General features: G+C 35.5%; 1 protein-coding gene across 1 annotated transcript; it reads left to right on the top strand.

Annotated features, from left to right (window-relative positions):
* Window positions 1-98: 98 nt before the first annotated feature.
* TRIP13 (thyroid hormone receptor interactor 13) lies at window positions 99-11,993 on the top strand (the record flags this gene model as incomplete). Its single annotated transcript, XM_082015015.1, has 13 exons — window positions 99-190; window positions 1,768-1,933; window positions 2,232-2,361; window positions 3,623-3,678; window positions 4,605-4,695; window positions 6,219-6,291; window positions 7,288-7,351; window positions 7,597-7,683; window positions 8,493-8,599; window positions 9,651-9,804; window positions 9,989-10,101; window positions 11,259-11,328; window positions 11,898-11,993. The coding sequence occupies 13 exons, from the start codon at window positions 99-101 to the stop codon at window positions 11,991-11,993; spliced, it is 1,299 nt and encodes a 432-aa protein (XP_081871141.1).
* Between the last annotated feature and the right edge of the window lie 1,287 nt (window positions 11,994-13,280).

The following is a 13,280-nucleotide window of genomic DNA, read 5'->3' as shown; positions in this document are numbered from 1 at the left end:
CTCCCGTGGCGGGAAGGACCGGTTGTGCCGTTGCCGTGTAATGGTCGCTGAAAGCCTGCTTCTCCATGGCGTCGCTTTCCCCCCTAGGAGCGAGAAGGATGGATGACGCTGCCGGGGATTTGAAGCAGGCGCTCCCAAGCGTGTGTGACAACGTTCAGATACACGTGGAAGTTCATCAGAAATCAAGCAGGTCTCTCGGATGAGAACTTCCCCTGCGGCCACTCGTCTCTGTTGCCTCTTGTCCTACAAGTGGCACACAGCGCTCAGCTCTGCCTTCTCTGTGCTCTCCCATGGGTTCCCATACGGGTGTCTCTTCCTAAGGTTGAAGAAACCCATTTCTCTCAGCTTCTCCTTGTGTGTCTCGTGGTCCAGTCTCATAATCGAGTTGGTGGGCATATTCTGGACTTGCTCCAGTATATCGTTGTCTCTTGTACAGCAAGAGCCCAAAGCTGCACACAGTACTCCAGATGTGTCTCAAAAACATCCAGTAGACGGAAAGAATTGCTTTCCCTAACATTTGTGTTCTTGCTAGCACAGCCTGAAATAAGGTTGGCCTTATTTGTGGCAGGGGCAAACAAGACTCGTTGCTAGCTTGTCCACCAGTAATCCTGGGTCCTTTTCTGTAAAGCTGCTTTTCATCCATTTGGTCTCTGGTCTGTACTGTTTGGGAAATAGATGGAGAGACAGGATTTCATGTTTACTTCTGTTGAACTTCACGAAGTTCCTGTCTAACCATATTTCCAACCTGCAGAGGTCCCTCTGAATGGCAGCCCTGCTTTCTAGTATGCTGACAGCTCTCCCTGCTTCGGTGTTATCCAGAAACTTGTTGCAGTGGCTTTCCATCCTATCTTCCAGGGTGTAAATGAACATATAAAAACAGTGTTGGTCCTAATATTGACACCACCACTCCACCTTTCCTCCACTGACTTACTGGTAGCTCTGCTTTGTCTTTGTACTCCTAATCACAACACTTTGAGCTGGACAGTCCAGCCACCTTGTTATCCATTTATCCAGTCTTTATCTTACTAATGTGGCTATCTGGATACTATGGGAGACTGTGTCCAAGGTGTTCCTAAAGTCAAGGTGTAAAATACCCACTGCGTTCTTTTTGTCAGACGTAGGAAGTCTGTCGGACTCAGTCCTCCCAGACAAGGAACTGGCAATGCATCACTGAAATTGCAAAATTAAGTTAAGGCCTTTTTGAAATCTTCAAATGGTATTCCTTTTCCTGTAATTTTTGTCTCTTCTACTGGGATTCTCCTTATAGTACATCCCCATCCTGAGGTATTGGCTGTCCTCAGACATGAAAGCATAATAGAGCTTCCAAGCTAAGTGTTTAGTCTAGTAGCTTGGCTATGAGTTTTTCTGGTTTTCCTAGTGAAACACAGTAGAGATTTCATAACTGATTTCCATTCCTGAAATCTATTAGCTGTGTCGTTCCATGTCCCCTGATATGACTGCAAACAGAGCAAATAGTATTCTTTGGCTTGCATCTTTTAATGTACAAATTAAAAACAAGTATCAAACTTGTTGCTTTTGGAAAGAAACTGAATTTGATAGGGTTTTTTTCTGCAGAATGTGACAGGGAGGGGTTGAGTGGGTTTGGGGTTTTTTTGTGTGTGTTGGTTTTTTGGAGGTGGTTTGTCTTGGGGATTTGTTTGTTTATTTTGTGAGATGGAAGCTGTTTTCCATGTAGGCTTAGTGTATGAAATAAAGCACTCTGATATTAGTTAAATACCATAAATAATGCTGTTTCTTTCTTGTTAGTGCGGCCAAGAAAGAAGATATCAGGATGAGTGTCTTAAAGCTGTTGAATAGACATAATATCGTGTTTGGTGATTACAAGTGGACAGAGTTTGATGATGGTTTCCTTAATGGCAATGTGCAGTCTGTGTCGATCGTGGATACGGAGCTTAAACTGAAAGACAGACAGGTATTCACAGTCAAGAAATGTACAGCTCTGTTCATATGCCTGTGAGCTAGTTGCAGGTAAACTAATGATAGCCTAAGGGCGTAAGCAAGACAAGGTCTGTTGGACGAGGTAGTATCTTTTATTAGGCCAACTGGTATAACCAGGAAAAGGTGGCTCAGTTTTTGGGCCTTAGTAAGGTCTGGAACAGACATACTAGGCTTCAAAGCTGAATGCCAGCTGAGAACTGTAACTTTCTTATGTTAGAATTAGCTTTGATGAGAACCGTGATATATTAAAAGTCTTTTTATGTCCATTCTAGCCTATTGACTTGAGCAAAAGCAGTCTTTCTCTTCATATTTTTCATCTAAATGAAGAAGGACCAAGCTCTGAAAACCTGGAAGAAGAGAATGAGGATATCATTGCAGCTAACCACTGGGTGCTACCAGCAGGTACCCATGTGATGTTTATGGAAGGTCTAGAGCAATTACAATGAAAGAAAATCTTGGCAAGACTAAAAGAGTTTATAGGGTTACGTATTAAAGGAGTTATTTTCATATATTTTTTAACTTTGTCCTTTGTCAATGGAGCCAATGTATTTGGACTTTCTTCTTTATGTTTTTGACCGAATTACTACAGGTGATTCCACAACACACCATTTATTTCTGTAACATTTGTGGATGGGTGGAAGTAACTGATCTTGTGGAATAAAATGTATAGTCATAACCAGAAGCATGCAAATTTTTAACCCTTCAAGCTGCATTCCAAATTTTTATTTGGAAATCCACAAGAAATTAATTCATTTAAACATTCATTTTCCAGAGCCCACTGCTGGCTTCCAGCCCCCAAGACAGTGCTGCTCTTCTATTTGGACAAACAAAAAAACTAAAGAGATTTAGAGTCCTCAGAGTGTCTTCTGAAAAGAAGAATAAGGCTTTGCTCCTCAGTAGAGCGTGGCCTGCCTGTTATTGTCTAGTGCTTGGGGAAGCTGGATTCTGTGCCGGAAAGGAGAAGTATAGGTGTGAGCTTAAGCTCAGAGACAGTGATTCTGAGATGTTTCTTACTCATTCCATATTGTGTAAAGCCTACCTATCCACTACATCTCGAGAATAATTCAATCTGATACTTTGACATTATTCCCATGTTATTGTGGTTTATTATTGTTCAGTCTTTTTTGCTTTTCTTTGCTGAAAGCTGGAAACTAGCTGCTAGAAATGATTGATACCCAAATCACAACTTTAGTTTTTTATGCATTATTCAGCTACATGCTTTTTTTCATTCTCTACATGTTGATGTAAAAAAAAAAATGGGGGGTGGGTGGGGAGATCAGTGATGAAATTGGGCTTAGAACCCTCCTCCCACCTCAACTTTTCATACCTCTCTGTCTTGGGGAAATATAGGTCCATCCCCTATTGAGGGTGGAAAGAATGATATTTTTCCTTTCATGTTAAGAAATTAAGAAGATTAATTTCTCCTCATGATTATTTGAGGAAACGGAAGTTGTGAAACTGCTGAATTTGTCTGTTAGAAAGTAGTTTGCATTTTGAGAAAAATAACTTCTCTTGTCATATGTTTTAATTGCTCTTTTATATATGTTCTTGATCCTTAATTTTAGTTGAGAATAATTTGAAAACTGCCTTGTGCTGCAATGGTAGATTACAAGTTCCCAGATTTATTTATCCTAAACAGATATATTATATATTGCTTTTGCAGCTGAATTCCATGGCCTTTGGGAAAGTCTTATATATGACACTGAAGTAAAATCACACGTAAGTTGAAAATGAATAGCAAAATTACTTGAGGAGAAGTAAGAGCTGAAATATAGCCTATTTGAAGTTTGCTGCATCCCATGGAGAAGTTATTTGGAAATCATCAGAAATAACCAGAGTTACATACTTCTCTGGTGTGCACTTAACAAAAGAAGTCAGAGCAGACGTTTTGAGTTTAAACATCATATCTCAGACGTATACCAATATGTGCTACTGTGAAGTCAGCTTTGCCAAAAATCTGTTTGCCTGTGAAACTGGGTTCAGTGATGCTCATGCAACAAATTATAAAGAATTTCTTCATATGCATCGTCTTGTTTACAGAAATCATCAAAAGTTGTGATGATGACTGCCAGAGCTTATAGAACTGTAATAGTGTAATCTGAAATTTAGTAATTGTGATGTGAGTAAAAACTACAAGTGATTAAATTCAGTTGCTCTTACGACAGCAGTCATTATGATGTTTATTGTGCTTGTTAAAAAAAAAAATGCTTCTACCCAAAGCTTTTGGATACAAATAACTAATTCATTAGCTTGTTTATAATACCATAGATACCAGTATTCCCACTTAATTGTTTATAACCAGCTATAGTAAAGTTTGAGTCTTTGACTCTGTGCTTGGGCAGCTTGCGTTTTAAAGACAATGGAAAATGAAAATAATTGCACTTCCTTAAAGCATTTCATTTATTCATGTAAGAGTTGTGGAACTCCATTTGTGCCTAGTACATGCTATTCTTTTTCCTGAGGGCAGGAAGGAAATTAATTTCCAAGTTTTGCAGAAAGAAAATTTGCCTATGACTTAAAGACGTGAACCCTTTTTTTTTTTTTTTTTGTTATGAGTACACAATAGACATAATTAGGGATTGCTTCTATTTGTAATTGTATTTGCTGGTATGTCTAACTTGTGTGTCTCTCTGCTTTTCAATTAGTTACTTGATTATGTGACGACAACATTACTATTTTCTGACAAAAACGTTGACAGCAACCTTATATCGTGGAACAGAGTTGTTTTGCTGCATGGTAAAAATGATCTGTCTTAAACTAAGTAGATTCATTGGTCATCTGTTTATACTTTCTGTCTGGAAAAACTTGTATTGCACTCCTGTGTAGTGAAATTAGATGATCCAACAGCAGCAGAGAAGTAATCTCTCTGTAATAAAAATTTAGATGAAATGTAACATCAGAATCAAATCAATGTTCACATGTACTATGTTTTGCAGGAATTTAAATTTTAAAATTTATAATGCAGTGACAATAGTTGTGTGGGGTTTTTTAATTTTCATATTTAAGTGATATGATTACTTTTTTTGTATAAAGTGCAAAAATAATGCAGATACTGAGGACATTAGGAGCCATATATTAGTTACAGTTCTATCTCAGTATAATAAAAAACTAGTTATGGCTTTATAAAAACTTCTGAGGGAACTGGGAAATCAATCTGTGTGTTGTGTTATTAAGACTGTGTGTTCTGTTGCCAAGTATGAAGGCAGTACTCTAGCTAATTTAGTTGTTACTATTTCAGTGAAGTCATAATCTTCAGTCAGTCCTAGCTTACTGTGGAGGTTATACCATAAATGAGATTAATGTGAACTGAATCCATTTTCTTGCAAAATGCAGCTTGCTATTGAGTAATTACAATTTTGTCACCAAGACTGGTATTCAAAAATAAAAGGTCATAGTGGAAATGGTTGTTATGAGTGTTGATTATATTTAAGTTATAAGTATTTATCAATTTAGAAGCTGCAGGATGTTTTTGTTTGAAAAAATATTTATTTCAGACTGTTAACAATATATTATGATATATATATTTAATTTTAGTAATGAGCTCATTATTGTGATCACAAAAATTTAATCCTGGGGAATCTACAACTGTTATACGTTTATGTTATAATGGCAATACTGGCTTTGAATAAAAAGTAGTCATCTAGTTGATGTTACTAGTTTGTTTAGCACCCACACATCATCTTCCATATATTCATACTCTGTTTAACTATGCTTGTACTTGTTTGTTTGGAGAAAGTCTGTGTGGCTCTTTCATGGATGTCAAGCCAGATCTAAAAGCTTCGTCCCAAAGCATACTTCCTAAGATGCTCTGGGTTGCCCCAAGGTAGAGATTTCTGGGAAGGTGGACAGCTGATCAAACTGAGCATGATGTGTTTCTGTTCTGCATGTTAGAAGAGTATGTTTCAGGAAGATACAAGTTTAAGCATAGCACTGATTTTTTGAGAATGCTAATAAGCATAAGCCCTGCTAGGGTGAAAATACTCTGTGGCTGTTGAGTATTTTAACTGTATGGTATCTGCATACAAACTATTACACTAACTATACTAATAATTGAAAATTATATAAATTCAAAGCTCAGCTCTAGGACTGTAGTGGAGTAAGCAATCTTCTCAAACTACCCTGGTGTTCACAATCATTGTCTGCTGTGTTTTTATTCAACAATTAGTGCTGTAATGAAATAAAGTAGTTAAAAAGATGTTACATGTCATTAACAATCTGATGCAGATTCTGTATAATGTATGGATTTGATTTCAAACCAGGCCCTCCTGGAACTGGGAAGACCTCTCTCTGTAAAGCATTGGCTCAGAAGCTGACAATTCGACTGTCATACAGGTGATAATTTAAAGAAGATTTTCACTTTAGTTTACCATTGTTAATTGTTCTTTTTCAGTAGCCCAAAGATATTTAATATTTGATTTTAAGTAATGGGTGCCAAGTGCTAATCTTCATAGTTCTTTTATAGTGCACCTGGCTAGCAATAAAATTGATCTGATAGAGAGACTGCTTAGGATATTTTAATGCCTTTTTAAATGTGTAATTATTTGTGACCAGGTATGTAAAACAAATTCCAGTGGCGATATAGGAATTTGTTTGTGCTCACATTGTACATTAATGAATGCTAAAGGACAAAGAATCACAGAGTATCGAGCCTGCTACTTGTATCTTCATGCTTAAGAAAGCCTGTTTTTAATAGGTAGTGATTTTGTAATCAATTTGTTTTGTACTTGGATTGTCTGAATGCCACAGTCTGCAGAGGACAGTCAAGTCAGACAAGTAATAAGAGTTAGCCTTAAACTTCATAGCAACTTAACAAATTTAGATAAAAAAAAAAAATGTTGTATAAAATACTTGTTGTAACATAAATGATTTGTAATAATTGGAGTGATCTGCCTCTAGTCCAAGCTGAAATTATGATAAACATGGGCTATATAATGTATGGTTGAGATATTTTGTCCTAAGGATATCCATGCAGAGCTAAGTAAATAAGTTTGCTTTTATATGTGTTCTTGCTATACTGAACAAAATCTTATATGAACAGAAGAATGAGGCCATTAGCGTGGTAACTGTTACTTAAACTGTATTTAACTAGCACTTGTTCTAATGAAGGAATTGATAGCAATTTAATATACGGATTTCTAGTGAGACATGTTTCTGGAAATGACAATTAAACTCAAAACAGGTATTATGTTTTGAAAAGTAAGTAAAGTAAAGTACTAATTCACAGAATTCCAGGGTTGAAATGGAGGGAATGAGACTTATGGACGTTAATTTTATCACCAACCTTTATTTACAGTAGAGTTGATACTTCTTTTTCCCTTCATACTTTAGGTATAGGTATGGACAGTTAATTGAGATAAACAGCCATAGCCTTTTCTCTAAATGGTTTTCTGAGGTATGTATTGATGTAGTTAATTAAGAAGACTTTGTTTTAGAAATTACCCTTTTCTGTTGAGCTTGTTTCATAAAATAAGTGTGTGCACCAAAGATTACTCAGAATAATGTGTTTGAGAACACTTAAATAGAAGTTATATTAGAAAGTTACTTTAAAAAACAGGTATTTCCATCTTTAAATATGGTAAGGCTTTGAAAGTTGTGTGATAAGAAACAGTTAAATATATGCATATGGTGTCTCTCTAGAGTGGCAAGCTTGTAACCAAGATGTTCCAGAAGATTCAAGAGTTAATTGATGACAAAGATGCTCTTGTATTTGTACTGATTGATGAGGTACGATTCTAATAGCATTGATGTACATAAAATTTAGCAGAAAGTAAATTGATGTGAGGGAACTGTGATAATGCTCATCCATAAAGCATATTAAATAAAAACATATTTTTTGTTTAAATTAAAGCATATTTATTATTTTTGTAAATTACATAACTTTGTGCAGAAGAGTGAATTTTAATCTTGACTGCTGCAGATTTGAGAGGAACACAGTATGATTTAGCAGGCAAATCAAAATCCAGGTGAAAATGAAGCAAAACCTTTCTTGGTGTAACTTTCCTTGTTGCTGTGTGTTGACAAGTGGAGTATAGTTTTAAACTTCAAAGTAGCCTAGATTTGTATTAATTGTGCTCCTACATATATTGTAAATCTCTAAAAAGCATTATTATGGTTCAGTTCATTGTCTAGATTCTCTTGCAAGATAGACTTGCATACATAGGCAACTTGATAAGTATGTACCTTATTAGCTTTGTTATATTGGAGTTCCTATGGGGAAGCTCATTCTAAATTCCATGTATTCTTTATTCTGGTGTGTGTGTGTGTCCAGTCTCGGTTCTGCTGTCAAAACAGGAATTTCACTCAGTACACTTTTCTTCCTTGACATTCCTTTCCTTCTCCCTGTGAATTCCTACTTAACAAAAGATTTTGAAGATGAAGGTTTAGATGCCAAATACAAGGATCTGAAGGTGTATTGTCTGGGTTATTTGCTTGCTGCCAGCACTCCAAATGTGCAGTGTTTATGGGTTTTTTTGGTGTTTGGTGATATTTTTTTTTGTTGTTTTATTTGTTTGTTTGGTTTGGTTTTTTGGTAGGTGGAAAGCCTCACAGCAGCCCGCAGTGCCTTCAGGGCAGGCACAGAGCCTTCAGATGCTATTCGTGTGGTGAATGCTGTACTGACACAAATAGATCAGATTAAAAGGTAAACTCATATTATTGCAACAGGAAAAGGTAATTGACAGTTTCGGGATTCCTGCTAAATTTTAATTCCTACTTGGAATATTAAACCAAATTGGTTAGTGAACTATTCTTTGTTAATGGTGCTGATTGTGAAAAGAAATAGGAGTAACCCAACAGAATATTTTGCATATAACTGAGTGAACAATCAAATCTACAGATAGTATACTTCCTGTAAAGCTAGGGAGAGATACAGGACAGATGATCATGATAGCTGCTTGGAGAGACAAGAATAATCAATGAAGAATTCATTCACTATTTACAGCTTCTTGATGTCAATCTAAAACAGGCTTGCACAACATGTGGCTTAGAAGCAATCATTAATGATGCTTGGTCCGCTTTGCGTGCTGGATTTAGTGCAGCATACCATTTCTGGTTTTATTCCCTCCCCTTTCTGGGCATACTTGGCTCTGTTCACAGAAAGAAAGGTGCCTTAGTATTTGGCCCTGTCTTGTGGCTAATTAAAGGTAAGTGGCTTATTCATACGTACAAGTTCACAGGCTTCATCTAAATATAGCTATGGTTAAGAATGCTCTTTAATATTTCTTAGAGTAAGGAGATGTTACTTCTCTTTTAAGCTCACTTTAATGTCATCCACATTTAGAATGTGTCATATTGCCGGTTAAACTATATACTTTCTACTAAATTGAAATGGAAAACATGTAGAAAAAGGTTCAAATTTACGAGTCATCTTTTAATAATTTTTTTTTTTTTTTTGTGGCAGAGACTATGCCAGTAGGTTCTAGATAGTTAATGTATATCACTTCTAAAATAGGTTTAGAGACACTATGGACACTTGAGAAACAGCTGAAGGAAAGAGACTATGCATGGAAATTGATTGGGGGTAACTGGCCAAGAGCTTCAGATCGTTTACTGTAATTGCTGTCTGACAAGAGTGATGTGACTGCTTATTGCATGAAATTGCTTGAGTCATAAGAAGGAAGCTATCAATTTGCTAGTCACAAAAGGATATAATTCTTGTACATGTGACCTACAAATCTGCTTTTATTTTGAAGGTATCCCAATGTAGTTATCCTGACTACTTCAAATATTACAGAGAAAATTGACATGGCCTTTGTAGACAGGGCTGACATAAAGCAATACATTGGACCTCCATCCACTGCAGCAATATTTAGAATATATCTTTCTTGCTTGGAAGAACTGATGAAGGTAATATTTTGAAAGAAAGTGTGTAAAATGTCCTATTTTAATAAATTTGACATTTTAATCATACTTCTTAAATAATAAAAATACACAAATTTCATTCCATCTCTGTATTTCCACTCTTACTGTAGAATTTAATTTTGAATGTATTTAAGTTTTTCATACAACAGTGTATAACTCTTCTTTCTAGTGTCAAATAATATATCCTCGACAGCAGCTCCTGACACTCAGAGAGCTAGAGATGATAGGCTTCGTAGAAAATAATGTGTCAAGGTTAAGCCTTGTACTAAAAGAAATCTCAAGGTAAGATTCTGAAATTCTACATTTTTTATATAAAATGAGTTGTGGAATGATGTATAAAAGTAATTGAATTTTGTAACAGCTAGAGTTCTGAAACTTCTCATTTTTTTTCTGTTAGGGTTATTGCAAAACCTTTCAGGGGACAAAAAGTGGAAATGATCAGGAGTTGCCAACATTTCTTAGTCTCAGATATGGCTTGGCTTGGTACTGCTTCTGGTTTCTGCTCTGCCCTTTGAAGTCCTTTTGACAGATTGCTGGCTGGCTTAGGGAGGTGCCTTAGGTTTCAGTTGATATTGTGAATTGTAATGCAGTTTAGTGGAAATAGTATTGGCCTTAGTTATGCTAAGAAAGTGTCTCGGAATGCCTGGCAATCTACTAAGTAATTTTTCAGCATCGAGATATAAGTGGACAGAAGAAAAGGGGAAGGGAGTGACTTGTAAATAGAGAGTGTTACGATTTTTTGGGTATGCTAGTAGAGCAAATAGTCTTTCACTGCAGCATAACAATTCTTGAAACAATAAAAATGATATTCACAATATTAAGCAATATATTTTCCAAAGTGCTTGTCCCTATGGACAAAATAAACATTCATGAAGTCAGAAAAGTGTGTTTTCCTTCTGTTCCTGATGTATGCAGTCTTAACCAGTGAGGAGTGGAGTAAATCGAGTAAGTTTTTCCAGGTATAGAGGTTTGGGTTCTACATACACAGAGTAGTGCTTGGAGGAGATGGAAACATGTATCAAGTAGGTGACATACAGGAAGCTGTGTGTAAATGGTGGGAAGAAGGACATAAGTAGTAGCCATGAGGTCCAACCTTCAAAACATATTTTTCAAGCGGAATGGAAGGTTATGTCTGTACCGTACCCTTTCAGGGTAAACATTCCCTAAATTCATGAGGTACGGCACAGTGATGTGAAGGGCATGATGTAAGTTTTGCCAGGCAAATGTGACCGTGCTCGTTCTGTACTGTATAGCCTCCTGTAGGCTGAAGTTGTCTGTTTACTTCCTGCTTTTGCTAAAAGTGCTGCAAGTGGCCTGCTGAATTGTGATTTGAGTTGTTTTAGAGCAACTTATGGGAGAAACACAGAAAAAGGAAAGGACTTAACTTTTAAGAGTGGATATTTAGCATTTAAGCAGCACTTGTCTCTGTTTTACTATAGAAGAAGTGAAGGTCTTAGTGGCCGGGTCCTGAGAAAACTTCCTTTCCTAGCACACGCACTTTATATTCAAGTAAGTTTATTATATTCAAGTAGGTTTATTCTGTTCATTATATTTTTGTTTGGTTTTGAGACAGATGGGAAGGCATTTGCACACTACCTGAAGTAAAAGATTGGGCCTAAATGCCCCTTTTAATCTAAATTGCACTGTTTCTGTAGCTTTGTAGACTGAATGCTGCCCATAATTTAAAATGAGATTGAAGAAGACGGATGGGATTGACCTGCCCAACAGCATTCTACTTTTCATTAAATGTTGTGACAGAATATTGATGCTGGTTCTGTGATAATTTCCTGCTGAAAGAAAACCCTCTGCCACTTTATAAATAATATTGATTTGTTAAAAACCTTTTTTGAAGCAAATCCACAGTAATGGTGATTAACTCAAGACTTTGCATAGCTTGACTTCGACTTTACTATGCTAGCTCGTTTAAAATAAACCTGCAGTTTTATGTTTTGTAGCATTTTGAAAATTTTGTAACATGAAAGTCAAATATTTCTCTTTTAAATACTGTGATTTGTATGTAAAATATTATGTATGCCTATTGCTGTAGTGCGTCTAACAAAATCTTCTTTTATTTTCAGTCTCCCAGTGTTACAATGACAGCGTTTCTTCAGGCTCTTTCACTTGCAGTAGACAAACAATTTGAAGAAAGAAAAAAAATTGCAGACTGTGTGTGATACTCTTTTTATAACTGTTTTATAGTTGTCTGTATTGTTAACACTGAAGACTACATATTTTTCATACAAACTGTGCAACTTCAACGCATCTGTAAGATAGATTGTCAACACCTTAAAAAACTGGGAATGCCTAATCTAGTTTTTCAAAATATTCATTAATAAACAATTAAGAAATGTCACAACATATTTTTCAAAAGCTTTATTTCAAATGCCAATAAGAGGATTGTAAAAAATTCTTGCTAAAAGTCAGTTTTCATCATTTGAAGTTATTAAAAGTGGGCAGACTTCTGTTCCTTGTTTCTTAACCACTAAATTCCTATCCATGCATCCATTTTTATACATCAAATTTCTTTCACTTTTTTAATAGCAATAGAAATTCAGTCTTTGGATCTGATACTTCTGTCACAAATGCAGTACTTCTTATTGCTTCTGAAATAACAAGCATGAAACTGGGAAGGATTCGAAGTGCTCAGTGATGGCACAGACCTTTTATACTGACATCTTTTTAACTTCAAATTTGATATCAAGTATTGCTTTTTCTAATTACATCAGATTCAAAAGTTTAAAATCAAGAGATCACTTAATTCTATTTGGTAATACTACTTTTTTGTGTTGTGACAAGGACATGAAGCAGAGTAGACCATGTTTTCTCACTGAAGAGTAACTACAATGTCTAAGAAACTTTTTTTAAAATGAGTGAAGTTTGGTTTTGTTTTATAGAACATAAAAATTAACAATCATCTGTGGAGAAAAATATTTTGTAGTGCAAAAGCCAGGAAATGCATGCATCCAGTTCCTAAAGTAACAGAGTCAACTTTTATATGGTAAATACATAACCAATATAATACTGGTTACAAAACTCAATTCTTCTGTATTTACAAGTATTTTATCTGCACTCAAATGAAAGAATGAAATGTTAGGGGAATTTCCATATTAGATGTTTAATTATTCTTAAATGAAGATAAAATAATGAGATTTAAGTTGATGATAGTCAGTTAATGCATGCCTCCTAGTTGTTGGTATAGGAAATACTTTAGTGATAGTGCATTTTTTACTTGTTTGTATCTTTTAAATCAATGTTATACTATACATTCATGAGATGAAAGATTTTGTCATGAGCTGTTTTTATTGATGAATGCTACAAACTGTGCATTAAAAAGTTGCACAGAAGTTGTCAAGTGCTAGTAAATTTTTATTATGGCATCTATACTTATGTAAAGACAGCCTCTTTGTTAAGCCTGTCTAAGTATCTGTTCATTATATTACTTTTGAAAATAACTGATTAAA

This window comes from Phaethon aethereus (assembly GCF_964289735.1).
Source record: "Phaethon aethereus genome assembly, chromosome: 2".
Lineage (NCBI taxonomy): Eukaryota > Metazoa > Chordata > Aves > Phaethontiformes > Phaethontidae > Phaethon > Phaethon aethereus.
This window is presented reverse-complemented; position numbering and strand designations above follow the sequence as displayed.